Source organism: Vipera berus (assembly GCF_964194415.1).
Source record: "Vipera berus genome assembly, chromosome: 1".
Taxonomy (NCBI): Eukaryota; Metazoa; Chordata; class Lepidosauria; order Squamata; family Viperidae; genus Vipera; species Vipera berus.
The window spans coordinates 254,729,614-254,756,432 of record NC_138202.1 but is presented as its reverse complement, the minus strand read 5'-3'; the positions used below and the strand labels follow the sequence as shown (position 1 = coordinate 254,756,432).

The 26,819-nt window shown below is 37.0% G+C and overlaps 1 protein-coding gene across 1 annotated transcript in view; it reads left to right on the top strand.

The window, feature by feature from the left end:
• WASF1 (WASP family member 1) overlaps positions 1-26,819 on the top strand; it is a 49,734-nt gene that overhangs the window by 13,964 nt on the left and 8,951 nt on the right. The window contains exons 2-5 of the mRNA XM_081315008.1: positions 13,106-13,264; positions 17,737-17,871; positions 24,816-24,969; positions 26,593-26,710. Coding sequence (XP_081171134.1) covers positions 13,132-13,264; positions 17,737-17,871; positions 24,816-24,969; positions 26,593-26,710 — 540 coding nt within the window. The 5' untranslated portion in view covers positions 13,106-13,131. The remainder of the gene's footprint in view (positions 1-13,105; positions 13,265-17,736; positions 17,872-24,815; positions 24,970-26,592; positions 26,711-26,819) is intronic.

Below are 26,819 nucleotides of genomic sequence, written 5' to 3'. Positions count from 1 at the left end.
TCAATTTATGTTTTTGAAACATTTTTTAATACTATTTCAAAATAAAAGGTATGGAGATGCTTATAAGTGCTTCAAAAATATTCAAATTTGAAAATATTTTATTACAATACTGTCCATCTTATGAAACTTTAACAGATGACTGTATTAAAATTCTGTGCATAATAATTTAGGAATACTTTCTTGCTCCCTGGAAATTCTTTACCTAATTTAATATTCGGAAGAACTATGAGCAAGCATAAATGCATTATCATACTATAAAAGGACGGATGCTTGATTTGTGCTCCTGTAAGTAGATGCTCTACTGTAAAAAAAGAATATTTTTAGAGTGCAAGTGTGAAGTGTGAAGATGACCTTGATGAAGATAGGCCAGATCCGTTGGAAAGCGTAGCTTAAATTCAAAAGAGACAGAAAAGTATGTAGCAACGGCTCAGACGTACACCACCTGAATTCACATGGATATAAGAAGGGGAAGAGGTACTTCACAATCAGACTTGTGAGTTTCATTATTATGGCAACTCTCAGTGAAAGTACTCCTAGCCTTCCTTTTGAGTTGATTCCCAATCTGGTGTACATGTTGGAAGGAGGGCTGACAGTGGCTTCAAAGAAAAGATTTTAGGAGTAGCAGTAGATTAAGTTCTCTACATGTTTGTTGTAATACTAGTATCTGTTAGGTCTTTTAGTTGTTACTGATGCCATTAATTAAAAATTACTGTATATTAAATGATGGTATACTTTTTAACATGCTACAGTTAGACTTGAGAATCATATGCTTGGTGATAGGTACATCATTTGTGTATGTGCATCTACCTATCTATCTGTATGGGCTGAGATTGTATAAGCACATCATTGAAAAAAATGTCTGGATTACAGAGTGACATCTACATCAAGCTGTCATATTGGCTCTTTACGTACTTAACTTACAGGTATGCCACACACAAAAACCCTACTGCTGGCCCATAACTATGAAATCTTCATATTTACAGCTGGAATTGTCATCTGTATAATGTACTGATGAGCAAATATTCCATATGCAGTAGAAGGACTTAAGAACCCACTTATTATTCAGGGAAACAGTAGATGATAACCAGGATGGTTGAGCTTAATATAATAGTTAAATGGTGTCATTAAAAAAAAGGTTTAAAAAATAGTTGCCATCTGGTTAGTAACATCTCCATTTGTTGTCCTGAGTGGTCAGATACCCATTGATCCAGCTGTATAGTGTAACGAAAATTTTTAACCCACTTTATCATGCATTGTTTTACTTATTCTTCTGTTTCAAATTCCAGTAAAGTTTACACATTTAGCAATCATATGAACATCATTTGTATACAATTCTGTTTCAAAGTCAATCTTACAATATTCAGGAACATAAATGTTTTTGTCTACTTTGAATTTTACTTAAACTTGTAAATAAGTACACTAATTAATAACCATGTCCCTCTGCCATCAGTTGTTTTCTTGATGTTGGTTTGTATTCCCTTGCACAGAATTCTAGTATTTCATGATAAGTTAGCCATTTGTGTTTGCCTATTATTTCTCATCATTATTTCTGCACCTATTCCATATTCTCAGTGGGCATGTCTAACAAAATCTACATTTAAAACTTGCATTAATCTTGATATTATTATGCAACATCTATGTCATTGAAATCTCAACTCATGTCCTTCTAGCTCCAAAAGTCTTCTATTTTCCAGCAACACCCACTTTTTTATCCAAATTAAACAGCAAGCGCAAATACAATTTTAAATTGTGAAAACCCATTCCCTCTCCTTTTTTTGTATCTTGTAACATCTTAACACATGGTGTTTTCCCTTCCCTACAAACATAGATATATCCTTCTGCAATTCTTTAAATGGTGCATCAGTTGTAAAACTGGTATAGTCTGAAAAGGTCATTCTAGGCAAAGTATTCATTTTTATCACAGAAGTTCACCCAATAATAACCATTGTAATAGTTATTTTCTTTTTTAAAGTTTATTCTGTGTCTCAGCCTAGTTATTTTGAAATAACATCCAATTTGTATTTGTCATGGTGATACCCATATATTTGACTTTTTCTCTCAATCTTAAGTCCCATTTTTATCAATTCTTTTTGATCTTCAATTTTGATATTTTTTCTTAACATCGTCTTCTGTTTATCTTAAAATCTTCTAATTTACCAAATTCTTTTAATTTTCCCATTCAGTTCGCTTTAAAGGATCCTCCAAAACTAACACCAAACAATTAGCTAATGATAGTACTTTAAGAGTTTCTGTATGTCAAATAATGTCCTACATGCCATCCTTACTTAATATTTTTAGTTTTGCTTCAGACTTGTTTATAACTTCTTTGCTTGCTTGTTGGTGTTATGTAATACGTTTCAAATACATTTTCTTTCAGTAAACACTATATGGAGGCACCAATGCCACACACAAGGTTTTAGCAGTGTTTTATACATTTTTCATTTATACTCTTGATGCAAGAGTGTAATTGTGGCTCTTAGGATTTAAATTTGAAGCTATATTTCTCATGAATTATTCTGTTTTGTCTGGAACTTTTCTATGCATCAAATCAAATACATGATTTTCATATCATTTATATGGAAAAAATGCATTTTTTCCCTTCAAAAGAGGTACCAGGTCTCATTTTTGGTGGGTGTCTTTTCCACTCTGCTTGCAGCAGTGGCACTGACAGCCCCGCCCAGCAGGCCACTTCTGCTCCTGAAGTAGCAGCTTCTTTCTGCAGTTGAGAATGGAATTCCAGCCTGTATTTCGCAGTCAGAGGCCTTTCGAGAAGGCCTCTGCAACTGAGAACCAAGCTATGGATTGAATCCATAGCTCGGTTCTCAGCTGCAGAGGCTTTCCAGAAAGGCCTCTGCAAAATGCAGACCGCAGCTCCATTCTCAGCTGCAGAATGAAGCTGCTCCTTTGGTTGCAGAAGAAGTAGGCCGGCTGCAATGGTAAGCTCCACCCCTCTACCCCACCCTAGCTTGATTTTTAGGCGTGCGCCTCACCCCAAAACTAGGGCTTATTTTGGGGGTAGGGCTTATATTAGGCCCACCCCAAAAATAAAGCTAGGGCTTATTTTGGGGGGTAGGTCTTACTTTCAGGGAAACGGGTATGTGTCAAAATTTGCCAAAGAATCAAAAACCTGGGTTGGGGCGACTGCTTAATTTTCTCCGCTTTTCAGTAGGGAGATTGCAGTCTGTCATTAATTTGTGGAGGGTGATATTTTAAATTGTGAAAGATCCAAATATGGGCCCTGTCTAGGGGTATGAAGAATAGCTTGACTGCAAAACATTTTGTATATAATTCAAAGGTTTGTCTTGATTACAGAATAAAACATGCTTGAATTATGTTGAGTTATGTTACGTTGAGCCAACCTCTACCCTTGATTCCAGGTGAATTCCAGCCTTGAGTGAATTCCAGGAAAAAAAGGATTCTGATGGTTGGACCTTGGCAGCCTACCATCACACTGCAAGTCATATACTAACTGAAATTCTCAGGTACTAGGCAAAGATTTATGCTTGTTACGTGACAAGCCAAATGAAAGCACTGTCCATAGTAAGGGTAATTTCATAGTGAAGAGATTGCCTTGAAGTGGAGGTGCCCAGGGCAAGGATATGACTCCAGACTGAGCCTAGGACAAAAGTGACTAGGTCACAGGTCTGTAACCCGTGGCTCCGGAGCCGCATGCGGCTCTTTCAGCCGTCTCCTGCGGCTCCCAGTCCTCTGCCATGTGCACTCCAAAAAAAAAAAGTGGGACTAAAAAAGTTCAACCAATCAATTCAAATATGCAGGGTAGGTGCATATCTTGCCTTGGCTCCACTCTTCAGTCAAACCCTGTTCTGTGCATATGTGCATGTATGCACATGCGCACACATTTTTTGCGGCTCCCAGTTTTTCCTTTTGTGAGGGAACCGGTTCCGAGTGGCTCTTTCACTGTTTCAGGTTGCTGACCCCTGGACTAGGTCATCCCAATATTGTTATCAGTAGCAGCAGCCAGAGCTTTGGTTCCAACACAGAGTTCTCCTTGGTGGTCTCAGACCATCCATTTTATTTTAGCAAAACATGTTTGAAAAAGCAGGAACAAAGTGCTGTCTGATGGCTTGCTATTATTGAGGAACATTTTAATCTGCATAGGAGATATGTGAGATGAGAAGTGAGGTGCATTTGTATTACGTTTTTTTTTAAAAAAAACATGACTGTATATGTAAAGGAAAGTTTCAGGTCGGAAAAAACTAAAAGCGGCAAACATTATTTCTTCATTTTCTAGCCAGTTCCCTGTTCTGTTCTAAAAATTTGAAGACAAAAGCTAGCTCTGAACCTGACCATTTTGGTAGTACATAGGAGATTTTGAGATGGTATGGAAGAGCAAGGTTTCTTTCATTCCAGTTGTTTTGCAAGCCTCAAGCAATACTACAGGTTTCTTGTTTATGGCTAGCTAAAGCCCTGAACAAGAAAAATTATGTTAGCACATGGGGTATCACTGCACCATTTTATTGTGGATTTTCTCTTGTATTTTCACAAATTGCATTGTGGAATATAATCTATTCAAGAGTTTACAGTATTTAGAAATGATAGGTGAATGATGATGAAAGAGTGACATAATTATGAGAGCTAATGCCATCTAATATATGTGCTTGAATTGTAAAAAATCAAACAATGTGACAACATATACGTGTTTGACAACAGCTTCTTAATTTCTTAGGCTGCAGTATTACTGCAGGGAAATGTAATTACAGGAGGGAAATGATTTAAATATATATTTATACTTTAATACTTGTCACATTTTAAAAAATAATAATTACCCATGTTATACAATCAGTCAGGTACATTATGAACACAAACTTGAAAACAAGAAACGGCATCTCAGCAAATATATATGCTGGAATTCAACTCTACTGCATCATGAATTTCCTGCAATAGATTTTGAGTTTAGATAGAAGGTTTAAACTTGCTGTTTTTGGTTTTTTATCTGTTCTTTGCAAATGCAGGACTATCTTTCAGCATGACCTTATATTTCATGGCCCAGATTTATTTTACACACACATTAAAAAAGCTTTAAATCTTTTGATCTATGCCACAAATCTCATCTGTTGTTTTAGTTTAATTTGACATCTTGGATTAATTTAATAATCCAGTTTTCACACAAGTGAACAAATTTATTATGTAATCTGTATTTAACACAGACCATTCTTGCTATATATGGTGTAATTCTTAAACATTTCTAGAATTCCTCACAATTTATTGATTTTTAAAAAAGAAAGTTCTATCATTTATTCTTTATTTCTTTATTTAATTGATTTCTGCTTCTTTCTCATGTTAACAGTAATTTAAATATGTCTAAATACCTATCTCCAGTGTCTCCTAATCCAAGAAAATGAAATGGTTTGGAAACAAATATAGATTAATTTAAATAAAAACTAAACTTGGAAAAATAAAATCTATTTTAAGTGGGAAGCTTTTCATAAATGCTTCATTGGAAAAGTAATAACAGTTGCTAATTATCTGTAAAAGAACTTGTGCAAAACATAGATGTGCTTTTGATTTCTCTGGTTCTCTAAGAAATAGATGCACTCCAGAGTTTGTTTTGAAAACACATAATCCTTTATTGTTAAAGGTTTTTCCTATTATGCAGTATTTAGATTTTTTTTTTAAAAAAACACCTTTATTTCAACTTGGTATCCATCATAAATAACACATTTTGGGATTGGCTTTTGATGGAATTGAGGTATTAGTGCATTTTGTTATTTGATAAATACATATTGTTGCATTTTAATTACTACATAATTGCTGTTTTGAACTTTAAGTATTAATTAAATACTTTATTAATTAAAAAATGAAGTCTACTCTGGATATAGATTCTGAAAAGAAACTATAAGATTTTCTGGTAATGCTGTGGTGGCTTTAGAATATTCTGCTTAGTTTTGTTGAACATTTTCTCATGGAAAAATTGCTTTATCTTTGTTATTTCTTACCAGCAGCTGCTGATAAACAAATAAGCACTAGCTTAGTTGAATAGTACAGATATGACTTAGCCATTGATGTGGTTTTGTTCGTTCGTTTTCTTCTTGCTGTGATTCCCAGTAGTTTATAAGTTCATAAGAAAGTTAAGATATAAAAGCATAAGTGAAATATCTGCAAAATAACTCAATATTGATCTCCCGAAGTCCATAGAACCCAACTACTAGTACATATAACAAAACTGGCTGCCTGTATTTCAAGAAATCCAAATAACCTGTTATTTCAACAAATAGGCAATAGGCACATGGTGATCATTGACTCCCAAGTGCAATTTGCTATGCGGAAGTGCTAAAACAGCTATCTCTGAAGAGATGCTATTATTGACTGTATAACTATTGAGTTGCAAACATGTTATATGGTCGATACTGTAAGATTGAAGTAGTCTTAAAATCATTTTAAACCCCCCCCCCAAAAAAACCCTCACAGTGCATAAATGGTAGTATTTTTATATTCTCAAATTGTGAAGGTTTTTTTTCTTCCTTCTTTCCCACCCCCCTTACTGAGTTCTACAGGGAGCTTACAGTCTCTAATTTCATTTTGATTTATAAATGTATTCTGAGTCCCAAGTAGAGGTTTAAATCAACTTTCCACTCAACCCATCTGGAAGGAACCAATATGAAAAAAAAACTTGGCATAAATTTTGCAAATAATAATAGAAAATTACAGGGTTAGGTAGCTTCATTTCAAAAGTACACAAAAGAATAGATTGATTTAAATTAAGGCATTTAAACTCAGTGAAAACTGTTTATATTTCTAGTTTATAAAATAGGTTTGCTTATTTATTAATAGATATGGCTATTATAACATGTTGAAATAAAATTAGTCATTTTACATATTAGATACATTTAAAAATATTTTCCTTTGCAAATGTGCGGCCCTCTACACTGAGTTTAATTGTTCTCATTTCCATGTAAATGTGTATGAGATTACAGCTGAGACCTTAAGTGTTTTAACACATTTTGGATCATTTTGAAAAAAAATGCCTTGATGCTGTTTCTTATCTATGATTATGATAATGGTGTTAATATCATAAGCAAAAGTTACACACCAAAATGAATAAGTAGTTGTTTTTCTAAAAAAAATTCCAACTGTCCTTAACATTCTTCGTTTAAGAATATCCAGTTCTCACCAAGATGGATATATATGGGTGGATTCATCCCAAATATTTCCAGCTTGCTGAGCAATAATAGAATATCCATGCTTTATTCAGTTATAACAAGGTTTTACAGTTTGTCCATGAAATAAAATAATAAATAATAAATGATAAATGATAAATAATAAATAAATGTAAAAAACAGCAGCAATTCTGTCACTCTTTGTTTTATTTAAATTGAAAATGTCAACTACATCACTATTCTTTATTTGGGTGCGGAAAATCATCTTCAGATGTTTTTTTCTTGGAAAATATGCAGGCACATATTTGCATGTGATGGCAAGAAAAATGGCTATAAATTATTCTGCATACTAGCTACCTTCACCACAATGCTACAACCAAAACAGGGAAATCTAATTTCCTGACTTTTTCTACTAACAGATGCCATATGAAGCCATTTAAGGCTATATAAAGCCATATAATTTTTCATTGGAAAATGATCACAAGATGATGGTAACACATAACCATATCAATATTTTATAATTCACATTCATTACATAAAAATGTGCTAGTTATCAGATTTAAAAATATTTGGCTTATTAAATTAACTTCTTGGGAAGCAGGACTAAAGAAGTATAAATAATTCTAATTTCAGAGCAGCTGTTTTCCTATAATATAAGGAGAGATTAACCACTGCTGGCTTTGTATAAATAAGAAGGGAAAATAGGCTGAAAAGATTTAATGTAGTAAATTATACCATTTTTATTGATTTATTAAATAAGTCTGAATGATGAATCGTTCTTGTAATAATTAGAAATAGATACCTTCATGATAACACTCATTCTATTTAAATATCTGATGCAATGTATTATTTCATTCATTAGTTTTCCATTTAAATGCCACAATAGTAATATTTTCCTTTATTTATTTATTTTGAACATAGCCATTTCTTCTGCATATACGGTCGCATGAATTTAGGAATTGGCAACCAGTCTGGTTTAAGTAGATAAAGGCACCAGGCTAGAAACCAAAGAGTGTTCCAGTCCATCTTTAGACAGTTAGATGACTTTGAGCCAGTCATTGTCTCTTAGCCCTAGGAAACAGGCAAGGGCAAACTACTGCTGAAAATGTTGCCAAGAAAACTACAGGGCCTTATCCAAATAGTAGTCATGGGCACACAACACAAATACACATGTACACATGTATAGTATAGGTGGTACCTTGCTCAATAGTAGTAACTGTGAGAGGGATCTCAGAGTCTTAGTAGACAATCACTTCAATATGAGCCAGCAGTGTGCTGCAGCTGCCAAAAAAGCCAACACAGTGCTAGGCTGCATTAACAGAGGGATAGAATCAAGATCAAGTGAAGTACTAATACTACTTTACAATGCTTTGGTAAGGCCACACCTGAAATACTGCATCCAGTTTTGGTCACCACGATGTAAAAAAGATGTCGAGACTCTAGAAAGGGTACAGAGAAGAGCAACAAAGATGATTAGGGGGCTGGAGGCTAAAACATATAGGGAACGGTTGCTGGAATTGGGTATGTGTAGTTTAATGAAGAGAAGGGTTAGGGGTGACATGATAGCAATGTTCCAATATCTCAGGGGCTACCACAAAGAAGAGGGAGTCAAGCTATTCTCCAAAGCACCTGAAAGCAGGGCAAGAAGCAATGGATGGAAAGTAGTCAAGGAGAGAAGCAACCTAGAACTAAGGAGAAACTTCCTGACAGTTAGAACAACTAACCAGTGGAACAACCTGCCTCCAAAGGTGGTGAATGCTCCAACACTGGAGGTTTTTAAGAAGAGACTGGACAGCCATTTGCCTGAAATGGTATAAGGTTTCCTGCCTGAGCAGGGGGTTGGACTAGATGACCTCCAAGGTCCCTTCCAACTTTATTATTATTATTATTATTATTATTATTATTATTATTATTATTATTATTATTATTATTATTATTATTATTATTATTAACAGATTTATGAGTCACCAAAGAAATCATTATTCTGTGGATTTCTGCCAAGATTATAAAGATTAATAAATGCTCAGCTTTGCGATTAATGAAATGCAATGCATTTTGCCGTGTTTTTATAGATGTTTAAAGAAAATATAAATTCTAGAATACTGTACATTTGAAATGAACATGGTAATTATAATTTAAAATTGTAGCATGCAATAGTTTTGAAATTGAAAAGCAAGGTGTTCAGAAACAGAGTGTAGATTTTTAAAAATTCTATTTATATTCTGAGAATGTATGTATGTAAATTACTGTTGACATATTCCTTATCAAATATACCTGTTCTGGTAAATTACAGCATAAAACATTCATAGCTTTAATCAATCTTGTGTGGTCTGTTGACTTTACAAGTCAGACTCCATGCATCTACAATTTGCATTAGTTTTTCAAGTCAATACTGGAGTGGAAAAAGTGGGTTCCAGGTAGTGGTGGGATTCAAATATGTGAACAACCGGTTCTCTGTGTTGATGCCGCTTCTGGAAGTCCATTCTGGGCCTGGGCAACAAAAAGTTAGCTACCGGTTCTGCCGAAGTGGTGAAAACTGGCTGAATCTCACCACTGGTTCCAGGCAAATAGTAAATAGATACAATTTCCTCAATCGAATGATTGAAAATTTTGAATAATTTATGAAATTCAACTCTGGTGGCCATGTAGTCCTTTCTGAAAAATCTTGCTCTCTGCTCAGAAACCAGTGGTCCACAATCCAGTTTAGAGAAGATATTGGAAACTGTGTTGGCAGTACCGCTTTTCTAGAGACCTATTTCCATATAGGCAGAGATCTGCTTTTCAGCTTGAAACAGTATTGTCAACCCCTTTATTCAGGCCTTTGCTGTGACTTTTCTTTGGAGAAGAATAAAGGAAATGCAGTCCTGCTACACTTACTTGGCCTCTCAGCTGTTTTTGATATCATTGACCATAGTATCATATCACAGATTACTTCTGAGAATTAAAGTTTAGGGCACTTTTCTATTGTACTTCTAGTACTACTAGTAGGGACAATTGATAATTGTGAGTGATTTTTATTAAAAAAAGAACCTCTTTCTTGTCCTCAGTGCTATTTAATGTCTGTAGGTATTGTAGGTGCAGTTATCAGATGATGCAGAGTATCATGTAATGTTTATTAGGAGAGTCTGAGATTCTAGGATCTCTGGGTGCTGTGATGGACTGGATGAGGCCAAAATAATGATAGCATGATGTCCAATGAGCGGCTATTTTCACAGTTCAGAGAATAGGAATTTTACTTATAGATAGGATTACACTTGCCCTTCTACATATTTGATCATTAAACATTATTTGTACTTAAATCAGATGTCAAACCTTCGGTGGCCAAGTATTTAAATCCCTCCCTACTAGACAAATTTACCAGTTCTCTAGTATAGAGGTTTCACATATACACATACAGACAAACGTGGTATAATGCCACATATTTTTATTAAAAAACCAGTGAATCAACTGCAGCCTGATTTCAAATTCTTAATTTGTTTAGTACATATGAGAATTTAATCTCATGTTACCATTCAGGAGCTTCTCATGCAAGCATTAATCTTAATGTATTTGCAAATAAGCATGATAAATTGCTACCGTATCTACATTTATCATTGCGTGTTATCTAATAATTTTCAGTGGAGAACTTAAGCGATAAATCTAAAATGTCTGTTTTTACAGCAGGTTTTCTGCTACTGATTTATCATTTCTTTTCCATATATTCTTTGCTATCTCTGAGCAACCGTACGATGGGGAAATTATTTTCTGTATTTTTCACTTTTTTGTTTAAGAAATTGGTAGTTACTTAGAACCTTACAGGCAAAACATGCCATTTAGACTATTAAGACCAATGCAGAAATCCAAATTAAAACATTTCTGATATCTAGCCTCCATTTGTTTCAATGAAGAGAAGCCCACTATTTCACTAGATACATGGTTTCATTGCCAATTTCTTTCATGTTGAAAAGGTTTTCTTTTTTTCCAGCTGGAATTTGTCTCCATGATAGCTAAATCCACTATTTCATGTTTTACAACATGAAATAATGAAAAACAGCTCTTATCCTTCAGCATGATATATTTTCAATTATTTGAAGGATGTTATTTCATTCTCCCTCGATTTTTCTCCTCTGAATGCTAAACATTCAGTCTCTCTTTGTAGCATTTATTCTTGTCTCCTGTTCATCCTCACTTGCCTGCACTGAATCCTCTTAAACTATAATAGTCTTACCAAAACAGAATAAAATGGAAAGGTTATTTCCCATAATTTGAAAATTGTATTTTTTGTGATACCACTTAAAATAGTGCCTGCCTGTTTTATGCTAGTTCATATTCAGTTTGCAGTTAATTACTATTCCAGGAACTCCCTTTTTTATCACCAAAATAATACTCTATGAGATATGTTGTTCTGAAAGAGTGATTGGCTGAAAGTCCTCCAGTGAGTTTCCATTTCCATGGCTGAGGAAAAACTTGAATCTTGTTTCCCAGGTAGTAGTTCATCATTTTAACCATTACATTACACTGGCTCTCTTTACTAAAGAAGTTACATAAACAAAAATGTTAATCTAGCAACACTTGCTCTTTACAAATATAGTGTGACTTCTAGTAAATACTGCATGTTTATAAGAGTGTTTTTTTTAAAGTGTGGCCATAAGATCCCTGGGTGGTTCAAGACCATCACAACGGTCCACAAAATCTAAATTATTTGCCTACCTATATTGAAAAATAATACAGTAATACCGTATTAAAATCCCATTAAACAATTGTGACAAGCAGTAGCAATGTGACATTTTTAAATTTTAATATGATAAGTGTTGATAAGTATAACCAATACAAAGAAATGCTCTTTTGGGGTCCTCCAGATTTTTTAAAAGTGGAAAGTGGTCCTGGGGAAAAAAGTGTAAGAAACATTGTTTATAAGGTCAATCTCTTTAGGATTTGCTCTAAACTTTGCTCAGTTGTTGGTGTCAAATTGATTAAGTTTTAGTTTCCCAGAATGAACAACATTCCTGGAACTTTACCTTTTTTCATAATTTTAAAAATATAATTCATAATTATTCCGTCAGACCATGATTTAGTTTCTTTAGTATTTATTCTATGATGGAATTTTATGAATCTGGAGATTTAAACTCATTCAAAATAAACATATTAATTATGAAACTTAAGTTTCACTCCTGCCCTTTCACAATTGACTGATGTACCTCATACTTGGAAAAACTGTACCAAAATAGGAATTGTATATAATTTCTTTGCAATTTATTAGTATTGTCTTATTTTCATGGAATAACTGGTATATTGGTTTCACACATGGTCTCTCCATTTTGGCTTTCTTTTGGTAAAATAAATGATAACATGGTGTAATATGTAAGTTGTTCATCTGAGATTGTACCTACTTTTAATAACTGCTAAGAACCAGATGATTTTTACTATATCCTTATATGTTAAAAACTCAAAGGGGGTGTACTTTATTTTCCAGATGACGGTATATTTGCTACATCCTGTTTTATAGTCAAGTACTCGCTTTCCCCATCATTTTTAACACATGATGGTAGAATATATTTGCATTTCTCAGCTTAGATCATTCCAGAAGTTTTGGATTACATCTTCTGTCATCCCATATGATGTTAGCTAAGATGCCATAATGGAGGCAGTTAGAGAAATTTAAATTTGGAAAAATTGGTTTATACCATCTGGCACAATTGGTAGAACTATAACATATAAGAACTCCCAGCTTCACAACCAGTGAATGAATAGAAAAGGGGCTCAGTACAAGATTTCTATTGTTTCAATAGCTTCAATAGTTCTATGAGGAAATTTATCATATAAGCACTAAATAAGATTTCCAAATAAGTATGGAAAATACAAGAGCTGTGAGCTATTTTGCATCTGACTATCCTGCTTTTCATAGGTGCCTTAATTGTATTTTCAAATGTTTGTCATCCTTTGTACATCTTATTTGGAAACAAGCAACACTGAATTATATTTTATTTTGCTCTTCTGTTTCTTCACAGGACTGGTAGTTGCTTGATATTTCAGAATGCCACTGGTAAAAAGAAACATAGACCCTAGATATCTTTGCCATACAGCTCTGCCACGAGGCATCAAGAATGAATTGGAATGTGTTACTAATATTTCCTTGGCAAATATAATAAGACAATTAAGCAGTCTAAGTAAGTATTTAATTTATTAAGAATTAATTTATTTTAAAGGTAAATTTCATATGGCCAAATTTGGCTTTACCCTGAATCCTATTTCATCATGTTCATTTTTTAAAATTTTTTTTAAAAGATGCATTATTCTCCCATACCATGTATTTAACAAAATGTATTATGTGTAGTTTTCTTTGTGTATGCAGATAGATAGATAGATAGATAGATAGATAGATAGATAGATAGATAGATAGATAGATAGTGAACATATAAAACATAATAAGTCCATAATCACTGCATTCTCCTGGAATATTTCCCCCCTCATATTCTACCCATCAGAAAATCGAAGTAGGTTTAATTTCAAATCCAGACCTAAAGGAGACTGTAATAAGTTTAGTAAATTAATCTCACTAAATGTTAATTCAAAATGGAAATTATGCATGCTTAAACAACTTTCCAGGAAGAGATTCTTAGCAACTGACTAATAATTACAATTACAATCTTTAGTCAATATAGGTTTTTTCAGGTGTGGTTGAATCTCTGTTTCTTTTAAAACAGGAAACAAACAGAGACCAGGCAAAAAAAAACATGTTTGTATTGCCTTATATGTCCCTTCTGGCATACAAACATGCACATGATGTTCAAGAGAGAAAGAGTGAGGTAAAATGCATGACTTGCAGAGTGTAATATTTCTGCTAATAGTAGCACTTAGACTTATATACCACTCCATAGTGCTTTACAGCCCTCTCTAAGTGGTTTACAGAGTCAGCCTATTGCCCCCAACAATCTGGCTCCTCATTTTACCAACCTCGGAAGGATGGAAGGCTGAGTCAACCTTGAGCCAGTGAGACTCAACTGCCATGGCCAAAGTTTGCCCTCTCTGTCATTCTATTCTTGGAGAAACTGCCAATTTCTGCTGTATGAAGGAAAAGATCAGGATAAGCAGTTTGCAATCTCTACCTAATAAACTCCTAAATTTATATAGCAATGATGACTTAAGGGAAAGATTAAGATATGCAGTTTGCAACCTCTATCTAATAAACACCCAAATTTATATAGCAATGATGCATCTATTGTAAACAAATTCTGGAAGAACAAAAATCAGCTCAACTGCATCTTCCAAATAATATTCTTTAGTGCTGAAGAAGTTTCTCTGTATTGGTAAGGGAATATTACTAAAAGGATGACCCTTTGGATCATGGGTTGTCTAGCTGTACTAACACCAGCTGCCTGCAATTAGTGCAGGTTCGAGTCCCACCAGGCTCAAGACTGACTCAGCCTTCCATCCTTCCGAGGTAGGTAAAATGAGGACCCAGATTGTTGGGGGCAATTAAGCTGACTTTGTAATAATGCCGCTTGGGGTGTGTGTGAAAGCCCTAATAAGCAGGCATATACATAGAATGAAGGCTACTGCTAAGCTTGTAAGCCGCCCTGAGTCTTCGGAGAAGGGCGGGATATAAATGGAATTAAAATAAAATAAATAAAATAATAAAAAACCAGCACAAGATGGTCTCCTGAGCTAAATTCAGAATATTGCTTATGATCTGTAAAGCTCTTCAAAAGTAAAGCATCCTCCCTCTATAATATCTTTATCAGATACCTTTTAAGGCTCTCTTACTATGTAAGATATAATTGATGTTTACTGAATAAAGGGCTTTCAAAATTTTGTATTTTGGCTGTATAATATTGAAAGCATGTTTTCCTAGTACTTGCCTTAATGACATTTTATGATTGTGCATTTTTAAAAAAATTTCTCGCATCTTTTATTTAGCCTTTATTTTCTCTATTGATTATTTTATCTTGTGTGCTATTTAAATAACTTTAAATAACTTACATTGCAAGTTATTTAAGATTGACCATATTATTGATGGCTTGATGTCCTACAGCAGCTGTTTCCCAAATTTAAAAAAATAGTAGCTTCCCTTCCCCCCACCCCACCCCCCAAAAATCCAGGCTATTCTGGCTTCTCTCTGTCTCCCTCCCTCTCTCTCCTATTTTGTTAACTGATCTTCATGATAATCTAATACTGAGCCAGGATTTTATTCATCAAGTCAGTGGTAAAATAATTTGTAAATGAAGGAGAAAGGGGGAAATAAAAAATGATCCCATGGTTGTCGTTAAACAAGTTAAACAATGGTCTGTGAATATTAATGTTTATTATTAGTTTGGGTAAGCCTTCTATTTCATTTGTTTTTCCTTTTGATTTCCAGTTTTGTGCCAGGGAATCTATTGCGGTTTAGACAGAAAATGCATTTTATTCTGAGCCCAGAACATCTGAAATTGATATTCTAAGCTGAGAACACTTTATACATGCATAATACCTGTACAGTTAGAAAAATCTATGCTTAAAGTGATGCTGGACTCTGCAGGCAAAATCTTACAGCCTGATAGCATTCTGAACAATATTGCTGGTTTGGCTATCTTCTAGTGAAGAGACCTACATTAATTTAAGCACATAGTTAGAGGGTTTTTGTTGTTGCTGCTGTTAAGATCAATGGGCATGGTCTTACACAAAGCTTGAATATAACATTTTTCACTTTGGCTGTTGAATTAATATTTTTGAACATGGTCTGCCAACTTGTGTAGGCTTCTAAATGTCACTAAGTATGATTCTAAGCAGCATTTGAGATTTAATTCAAGTCTTTCTCTGTGGAAACTAAAACAAGGACCAGCATGTGGAAAACAAATATATCACCACATGGATTGTTCATTCAGTTTCTAGCATAATCATCTTGAGTCTCATGACTACATTAGTTGTTGAAGTTTCAAATATCCTGAGAAGATATCAAATTCCGGATTCAACTTAAGTAGATTGTCCCATACATGGCACTCTTCAAGTGAATAGTGTGAATATTTCTTGAAACAGTAATGAGAATACCAGTGAAAAGTATCGTATATGTATCTATTATAAAAGATTAATTAGAGTTGACTAGAGTTACAGGGTTTTAACCCAGACATAGTTGCTTTAAATTGTGTGTGTGTGTGTGTGTGTGTGTGTGTGTGTGTGTGTGCACGCACATGCATGCATATGCCTATGTTAAATATGCAATAGTTAAAGGGTTTTCTTCAGATAAATAAATAAAAATGCCCCTTAAAATTGAAATATTTTCTTGCATCTTTTTTTCTTCCAACTAAATTATTAAATGACTTTTTATCAACAAAGTAGAATAGAATAGAATAGAATAGAATAGAATAGAATAGAATAGAATAGAATAGAATAGAATAGAATAGAATAGAATAGAATAGAATAGAATAGAATAGAATAGAATTGGAAGGGACCTTGGAGGTCTTCTAGTCCAGCCCCCGGCTCAACCAGGAGAATCTATACTGTCTCAGACAGGTAAATGTCTAGTCTCTTCTTAAAAATCTCCAGTGATGGAGTGCCCACGAAGTGATTCTTCCAGGAGCCGTTCAAAGTGATTCTTCCAGGAAGACGTTGAACACAAAGAACCAAATATAAGAAATATTTGTGCATGAGCTATGGTGGCGCAGTGGTTAGAATGTAGTACTGCAGGCTACTTCTGCTGACTCCTGGCTGCCACCAGTTTGGCAGTTTGAGTCTCATCAGCTCAGCCTTCCATCCTTCTGAGATTGGTAAAATGACGGCCCAGATTATTGGGGGCAATACACCGATTCTATAAACCTCTTAGAGAAGGATGTAAAGCACTATAAAGAGGTATATAAGTCTTAAGTGCTATTGCTAAGTGCTACTGCTATTCCAAATAGAAGAAACTGTAATAGGGTTTCAAATATTCAGCAATTCTGTTTGGATCTTCAGTAAAATACTTAACTGATTAGTCAAAATAATTATATTTAAAGCTGCTAGATGTTCAGTATTTGTGGGGGTTTGTTTTACTTATTTGTATGGAATTATGAATAAGTAACCACTATACTTCAGTGCTATTTTATTACTATGGTAATATTCTTGCACTTTTAGTTGCATTAATCTTACCATGAACATTCCATTCTTTCTCTTGATTAAAATAGTTTTGGAATCCATTGTATTTCATTTATAACATTTCTACAGACTTTCATTTATAATACATAGCAGTTATGCAGGTTTCAGATTCTAAATGCCTATAGCTCCAAGCCCGGGGGGGGGGGGGGGAGAAACACCAGATGCTTAAACACCCAAAAAAAAAACACCTGGGAAAATTATTGAGAAAAATTGGCTAATTCTTGTATCATGAAATAAAGCATACAAGCTCTTAAGGACTTGAGCAAGCTGCTGTTAATGGGCATTTCATTTGTGACCATATACAGGACTCCAATAAAAATACTTTTTGAAGTTTCTTCTATGTATTAGTCTAAGTGCCACAAAACTGTTGCGTTCAGTGCAATAGACCAATATAGATATCATATTATCTTGACATTTTTAAGCCTACATTTTTATTGCATGATGTATGTCTAAAATGAAAGTATGATACAACAATCCAAGTCCTTTGAAGCATGTTCATATTCTTAGCCCTATTTTTAAAAACTTCCTTTTCCAGGTAAATATGCAGAAGATATCTTTGGAGAACTTTTCAACGAGGCACATAGTTTTTCTTTCCGAGTGAATTCCTTACAAGAACGTGTGGATCGTTTATCTGTCAGTGTTACACAACTTGATCCAAAGGAAGAAGAGCGTGAGTTTTTACAAAAATAGTTGATGCATTACTTTATGGCTTGTACCAGACGTGGTCATCATTTGTAAATATTGGTACTGAAGACACTTTTATCTATTATTTCCAGTTAGCAGATGTTGCGCCATAAATCTGAAGCAAACCAGTATAAACAGCCTTTAAAATATGCCATTGAGAAAATAAAACACATGACTGAGAACATGTAAAAGCTGTTTTCAGTATTCCACCGAATAATGTGTGTTCTGAGAAATCAAATTTCAGTTAGGTCTGTTTGAAAGCAGATTTCAGGAGATACTTGCCATAAAGTAGTTGCCATGCTGATACATGTCACGGCTGAGAGTCCTGCGCAAGGCTAACAAATAGTAATATAATTGATTTGTAAAAACTCCTGAGGTTTTTAATTGGTTAGATGAAGAAACTGAAATTTGATCCCAAAATATAAGTGGTAGGTCTCTGTTTCATGATCGCAAAACTAGTTGAATATGAATATATTTCTTCCATAAAATTCTGTTCATGCCTTGGGTATAATCCTTGTACTGGTAGTGGTATTTAGGAAGCCCCGTAAGACAGTTTTTTGCTATATTTTTGAAGCTTAGACAGGTAGTTAGATCCTCTGTGTATTACTCTGGGCTCCTTTAGGAAAAAGCACAATATAAAGATAGCAGTAATTGTAATACAATAGAAAATATATGCCAATATTATTATTATTATTATTATTATTATTATTATTATTATTATTATTATTATTATTATTATTATTATTATTATTATTATTATTTTAATTTGTATACCGCCCTTCTCCTGAAGGACTCAGGGCGGTGAACAGGGCAATACATAATAAAAAACAAGATACAAAAATTAAAAAATAATTAAACAGCAATGCCCGTAATAAATTAATACAGATTAAAAAGTTAAGATCAATTTATAAAACCCAACCCCATCCCATCAGGCCAGGCCAGCTTGTTCAAAAAAGTAAGTTTTAAGATCGCGCCGGAAGGAGCGGAGATCAGGCGCCATCTGGAGCTCGACCGGAAGATGGTTCCATAAATCCGGCGCGCCCACAGAGAACGCCCTCCCCCTGGGGGCCACCAGTCGGCATTCTTTGACCGGTGGCACCCTGAGGAGGCCCTCTCTGTGGGAGCGTACTGGGCGGAGGGAAGTTGACGCCGGCTGCAGGTGCTCCCCAAGGTATTCCGGACCCATGCCATGTAGGGCTTTGTAGGTCATTACTAACACCTTGAATCTCACCCGGAAGACAACTGGTAGCCAATGCATGGGAGTGTCGGGAAACTCCCAACACAACTCTCGCGGCTGCATTCTGTACCAGTTGGAGCCTCCGAGTGGTCTTCAAGGGTAGCCCCATGTAGAGAGCGTTGCAGTAGTCAAGACGAGAGGTCACGAGCGCGTGAGTGACCATACGTAGGGCATCCCGGTCTAGATAGGGCCGCAACTGGCGCACCAGGCGAACCTGGGCGAAGGCCCCCCTAGTCACAGCTACTATATGGTCTTCTAGGGAAAGCTGTGAATCTAGGAGGACTCCCAAGTTGCGAGCCCTATCTACGGGGGGTAATAACTCACCCCCCATAAAGAGGGGTGGAATATCCTGAATGTCCCGAGATGCCGGTACGCACAGCCACTCAGTCTTGTCAGGGTTGAGTCGAAGCCTGTTCCTCCCCATCCAGACCCGAACCGCCTCCAGGCAACGGGACATCACGTTGAGGGCATCACTGGGGTGGTTTGGGGTCGAAATGAAAAGCTGGGTATCATCAGCATACTGATGATACCCAACTCCAAAACCACGAATGATCTCACCCAGCGGTTTCATGTAGATGTTGAACAGGAGAGGCGAGAGGACCGACCCCTGAGGGACTCCACAAACGAGAGGCCTCGTGGTCGACCTCTGCCCCCCTGCCAACACCGACTGCGAGCGTCCCAGGAGATAGGAGGAGAACCACTGAAGGACCGTGCCTCCCAATCCCCTGAGGCGCCGCAGCAGGATACCATGGTCGATGGTATCGAAAGCCGCTGAGAGGTCTAATAGGACTAGGACAGAGGAATATCCCCTGTCCCGAGCCCTCCAGAGATCATTCACCAGCGCGACCAATGCCGTCTCCGTGCTGTACCCGGGCCTGAAGCCCGATTGGTACGGGTCTAGATAATCCGCTTCATCCAGAACTAGAGGGAGCTGATGCGCCACCACACTCTCAACAACCTTCGCAAGAAAGCGAAGGTTGGAGACCGGACGAAAGTTATTCAACACAGCTGGGTCCAAGGCAGGCTTCTTGAGGAGAGGTCTCACCACCGCCTCTTTCAAGGCGGCGGGGAAATTACCCTCACTCAAAGAGGCAGATATAACCGCCTGGAACCAGCCTCGTGTCTCCTCCCGGGCTGCATAAACCAGCCAGGAAGGGCACGGGTCCAATAAACATGTGGTGGAGCTCAGCCTCCCCATAAACCTGTCCACTTCCTCCGGAGTTACAGGATCGAACTCCTCCCAGATAACATTGACAAGACCACCCGTGTCCTGATCGTCCGACTCTGCCCAGTCGGAGTCCAAACCGGTCCGAATCCGAGCGATTTTGTCCGACAGATGTTGACTAAACTCCTCGGCACGCCCCTGCAAGGGTTCCTCACTCACCTCCTGATTAAGGAGGGAGCGGGTCACCCTAAACAGGGCGGCCGGGCGATTATCTGCGGACGCGATGAGGGTAGCGAAGTAATTAGACCTTGCCACCCTCATCGCTGCGAGATAAGACCTAATATGGGTTCTTAGTCGCAGTCGGTCGGATTCAGATCGGCTGGACCTCCAACCGCTCTCTAGGCCCCGTCTTCGACGCTTCATCTCCCGGAGCTCCGCGGAGAACCATGGAGCCCACTGGGATCTGCGCCGGGTCAGGGGCTGCAAGGGTACAACTCGGTCAAGTGCCTCCGTGGCCGTCCTTTCCCAGGCTTCCACTAAGGCATCTGCCGAGCTGTGAGCAGAGGAGGCAGGTGGGGACCCCAGCGCTGCCTGGAACCTCTCAGGGTCCATTAAGCGCCTGGGGCGGAACCATCTAGTTGGCTCAGCACCCCCACGGTGGGGAGTGGCAAAACGGAAGACCAGCCGCAGGAGATGATGATCGGTCCATGACAGGGGCATAACAATTGGAGAGCCCCCACCAAGATCATCTAACCACCGTCTAGATAGGAAAACCAAATCCAGGGTGTGACCTCCCACATGAGTCGGTCCATGAATTACTTGCGTCAGGTCCATGGCCGTCATGGAACCCATGAACTCCCGAGCTAACTCAGATGCTCCTCCCAGGGATGGTAGATTGAAGTCACCCAAAACCATGAGTTTGGGGAACTCAATCACCAGCCCCGAGAGGATATCGAGAAGCTCAGGCAGGGCTGCTGCTGCGTGACTGCGCGACTAGGCGAAAGGTACACCAGCAGCAAGCCCAACTGCGCCCTAGGACCACACCTCAGTAAGAGAGATTCACACCCGACTATCTGAAGAACGGTGGCCTCCTGCGGACATAAGGTCTCCCTCATAACCCCAGCCACTCCCCCACCCCTACCCTGAGTCCGAGGCCGGTGTAGCACCCGGAAGCCTGGTGGGCAAAGATCAACCAGGGGGATACCACCCTCTGGGCCTAACCAGGTCTCCGTGATGCAAGCCAGGTCCGCATACTCACCCTCGACCAGATCCCGGACGAGAGGAGCCTTATTAACGACGGACCTGGCGTTCAGGTACACTAGCCAGAGCTCAGGTGGCTGCACATCCTCGCTCCCGGAGCCTTGGGGTGAAGACAGAGGGTCGGAGCGCCTCACCGCTTGTAAATAGCGGGGATGCCCTCCCGGATGTCGATACAGCCCTCTGTTCCTACACCTGCTGCCATTCCCTAATGTCGTGGGAATAGGTAGTCCCACAACCCGCTCCAGAGCTCCGGAGGCAACCGACCCCCGCTCCCCCCCTACGCGATCAATCCCGGACCTGGCCCTCCCCCTTAACCCCTTAAATTTTTTTGCTAAAAAACAGATCAGGGGTCTCTTCCTAACAATAAACTGGAGACCCCAATCCATACCTGACCATCTCTCAGGGTCCCAACAATTGGGCCCATCATCAAGAGGAAAGGTAATACACTAGTAATATATGAGTAATACACTAGTAATATATTAGTGAATGGTGATAATGGAGAATCAGCAATGAAGTTTATGAAAAAAATGTATGACATTTTGAAAGAATGTAGTCTGGTGGAAATGATAGATTTTCTGAAAGGAGGAGGAGGAGGAGGGGGAGGGTGTGTGTGTAGGAGCTGCTTGGATATAGGGAGTCACCTTACAATCACAATTCGGACTGGGATTGCTACCGAAAATTGGTATGGTGTAAAGCAAGAATCACATAACTGCACTGACTTAAAATGGAAAACCTGGCATGCCCATTATGCTCATTAATTGAGAGTTGCAGGTCATTAAGTGAGTACTCATCCCAGTCCAAGCCATTTTGAGGTCCCTCCCAGCTCTAAGCCTCAGTAAGAGTGCCATCCCACCCCATCCCAATCCCAGTTGCCTTCACCACCCTGCACTTTGAGATCTTGCCACTCTGTGCAGTGCTGTCTCCTCTCACCTTTGCTATCATATTCTTGCTCCTGCTGCTGAGGTTTGCCCAGTCTGGTTGCTGGACTGTATGGAATTGGCTTTCAGCAGCAAAAAATAATAATAATAAATGCACAAAGCAGCTTAAAGGAGCCACAGCATGCCAAACATCCCTTTGTCCCATGCTCCTGGGCCCTATGAGGCTAGCTTTGCACAGCAAAAGGGTTTTTTTTTTTAAAAAAAGCACAAAACAGCCCCCTTAAGGTGTTGTTATGGAGAGAAAATTTGGAGATAGATGCCCTTGCATGTTCTTTTGGAAATTGCAGAGGAAAGACAGGATATTAAAGTATAAAATAATTTTATTTTATATTTTATATATTTATACATTTTTAAATAATGTTTTAAAAATATTTTACTCCAAATATTTTTCAAAAGAATGTAAGAGAAATAAATCACACTTAGACTAGACTATTGGCTTAGTCGTAGCAGGAAACTATGGGAACTTGGAATTGAAAGTTAATCAGTAGTGCTTACTATCTGCAGAGATTTAAGCACTTTAAGGTAATTTCTGTAAATGTGTTTTCAAAAATATTGCTTTGGTTTAGCAGAAATCTGATCTGGATATCACTGTGATATACGCTAGTGAAATTTCTGCCATTCCATAAAAAAAGAAAGAGCTTAAGGAAGTTTTCCCTTGAGTTTTAAAAATGTTATCCATCCCAAAGCTGGAAAGATGGTTTTAAAAAATGAAGCAAATTAGCATGATTACTCTATCATTTTAATTACAATTGCAATCATTTTAATTACAAAAAAACATTACAGTATTTTGCAGTAGATTTCCAGTACCAAACTTACATAACTTCATTCAAAGTCAGGACTATTTTAATTCATCTTCTTGCTTAGAAATGTATGGGTTATTTCAGTTAAGAGTTTTAGAATCAATAAATTTAGAGATGGAAAGCATTAGAAGTATTTAGTCCAACCAGCTATCATAGTATTTCCACTATGATATTCTTTTGGATGTGTTGAACTATAACTTATATCATACCATGGTCACCAGTTTGAAGAACCCCAGTTTACTAGTTCCCTTCAGATAAAGCGAAGTGCCCAACACAAAATTGCCATCACATAAATTAATAACTTTAATTTAGTTTCATAAAACATGCAGTTATAGATTAATGCACACATTACTAATTAAATTCAATTAAATAAATTATAGGCAGCAGAAATGTGTGTTCAATTTTGTTAACTACCTGAATTTATCGTCAATGTTAGATGTAAGCCACATCCAAGAAACAAGTGTATGATTGATAAATTACCTTGTAACACATATATGCTTTTTTCCATTATATTATTCTTTTGTTGCTTGTAGTTAATTATTCATTTGGAAGATTTCTTCCATTAGCAAAATGTACGCCATTATAAAGAATCAATTCTGATCAGCTTTGAGGAAACAATTTGGGAATAATCATTGATGCCAGTAGTCTAACATATGTTAAACTTTAACAATGTGTTGCATAAAAAATAATAAAATGGTGACAGCTACTCAGCCAATTCAGAACCACATTCAAAGAATCTGTAGCAGCGTATTCTACAATTGCTAAGCTGTTTATTTCCAGTTTCAATAGCTTATGGTTTCTTGTCATAGTAATATTAGTTCTAATTTCAGAATGATCATTGCCTCAGTGAGCACAAAATCCTCCACTTTTTTTTCTTCTGTTCCATCATGTCTGATTCTTGGAGAGAGTCTGGACAAGTTCTTATAGTTTTCTTGGCAAGGTTTTTCAGAAGTCATTTGCCCGGGCTGAGAGACTGCCCCAAGGTCACCCAACTGGCTTTGTGCTGATTTCTAGCCTAATGCCTTATCCACAACAACAAACTGGCTCTTTTCCTTCACTTTACAGTTTCATAATTGTCATTGTAGTTGACTATGTAGAAGCATTCAAAGCATTGCTCTGAAAAGCATGTTTTTTTTCTGAGTTTAACATTCTTCTCCTTGAAGCATGAAAGGTGACAGGTCTTCTAAGAGGCTTGGCATAACTGCTTAGAAGGCTTTCCCAGATATTTGTTTTGTGCACATGCACACAAGACTTCTGTTAAGGTTGCAATGTAATGAAGCAATTGGAAATGAAGAAACATATCCTAGCAATTAGGTAAAGCCTTTGACATATGAGTAGGGAGCTTCCAAAGCATGTGGCCGCTTTAATACTTTTAGGAGAGATGTTTTAACACAGCCTTAATTTTTAATGAGCAGATCCTAACAATTCCAATGCCCTGTTTTCTTATGAAGTGCAAACTTTAGTATAACCTTCTTTGAATACTAGAGCTTAATAACACCCTAACTGTGTAAATAATTATCTTCTCTTCAGTTTCATTGCAAGATATAACAATGAGAAAAGCTTTCCGAAGTTCCACAACTCAAGATCAACAGCTCTTTGACCGCAGGAGTCTTCCAATCCCTTTGCAGGAGACTTACGATACATGTGAACAGCCACCACCACTCAACATCCTTACCCCTTACAGGTTATCATTTCAAAAAATCTATATCCTATGTTTATATTATGCATTTATTATTTACTGGGATAATATTTTTTTCAAAAATCTGTAACTTTAATTCAAGGATTTCATTTGAGATCCCAATTCTTTTTCATCAGAAGTCATACAAGTGATTCTATGCAACTTAAATTTCACAAATTATGAGAGCAACTGATAATTCTAAGGTTAGATTACCTGCCTTGTATTTGTTTGATTGTTCATCATGATTGTATTCTTTTATAATACATAAGCCAATGATTTATATCTGTTCCTGCCCTAGCTAATCCTGTATTGCCAATGTCTAGGGAACTTTATTTCTCCAGTTCTTCCTGTCTTACTAGGGAATATTAGGGATTTAATTTGGAACTTTCTACAAGAAAAGCATGTGCAGCAAGCTATAATGTACAACATCTTGTCACACTTAAGCTTGTACTAGAGGTTGGATCAAAGTCCTTTTATTTATTTATTTATTGGATTTTGTTTTATCCTGCCTTTATTACTTTATAAATCGCTCAAGGCAGTAAACATACCTAATACTCCTTCCTCCTATTTTCCTCACAACAACAACTCTGTGAAGTGGGCTGGACAGAGCCCAAAGTCACCCAGACAGCTTTCATGCCTGAGGTGGGACTAGAACTCACCATCTCCTGGTTTCTAGGCCAGCACTTAACCTCTAGGCCAGGGGTAGGCAACCTTGGCTCTTTTATGACTTATGGACTTCAACTCCCAGAATTCCTGAGCCAGCATGGTAGTCCACGAGTCATAAAAGAGCCAAGGTTGCCTACCCCTGCTCTAGGCCAAGCTGTCTTGTTATATGTTCTTTTCAGCAACTAAAGAGTCTTGTAGTCAAGTCTAGCCCAGTCTGTTGTTAAAGTATTTTGTTTGTAATGTTCTGAAGAAGAGAACCTGTCTCTGGCATTAAAAGGGCATAAAATATTTGATTGATTTGCCCCTGAGCATCTACTGAGTGCATTTTCCTCATTATGAAGCATGTGGTTCCATTCTCAAGCTCTTTTTTTCAACCCATCTGATTAGAACTTTGCAACCAAAATAACCTTTCAAACAATTTTTTTACTAAGAAATTATATCATTAATTTCTATTGTATTTACCTTTTGCTTATATTTTTCATATATGATTTTATATATTAACAGATTGTTAAGTTAATGCATAAAATTCTGCCATGAGCTTAGCACTCAAGCTCCTTTTCAAAATCCATGAAACAAATAATAAAATTTAAATGGGCATTACATAATGAATTTTACAGGGTCTTTAAATATTTAGACATACAATGAAACATTTGCCATGATTTGTGTATTCAATAATTTAAAATTTGGGTCCGTTTGTTATTGCCCCCAGATATGGTTATCTATTTAATTAACATCCTCTAATTTTAATTTCTGCCATTCCTTCAGTGTGCGCTTTCTAGACCAGTGTCAGTTATTTTCCTTGGAAATTAAAATGCACCTTTTCCCCTGTTTGTGTACGTAGGTATTCTCTGCTTAAGACTTCATCCTGCTAGAAGTGTATTCTTTTGGAGATGATGTTATAATCTCAGATGTTATCATTCAGTCTGTATTTAATAACATTTTACAATGTTGCTTTGTCTTTAGAGATGATGGAAAAGAGGGTTTAAAATTTTACACGAATCCTTCATATTTCTTTGATCTATGGAAAGAAAAGATGTTGCAAGATACAGAAGATAAAAGAAAGGAAAAGAGAAAACAGAAGGTAAAAGATACTGCTTTTGACCAAGGATACAGTGAAACAAAAGTAGCCCCTTTAAGGCAGCCATTAAAATTATGTATGAATGAACCTTTATTGTCAAAGTACAACCATG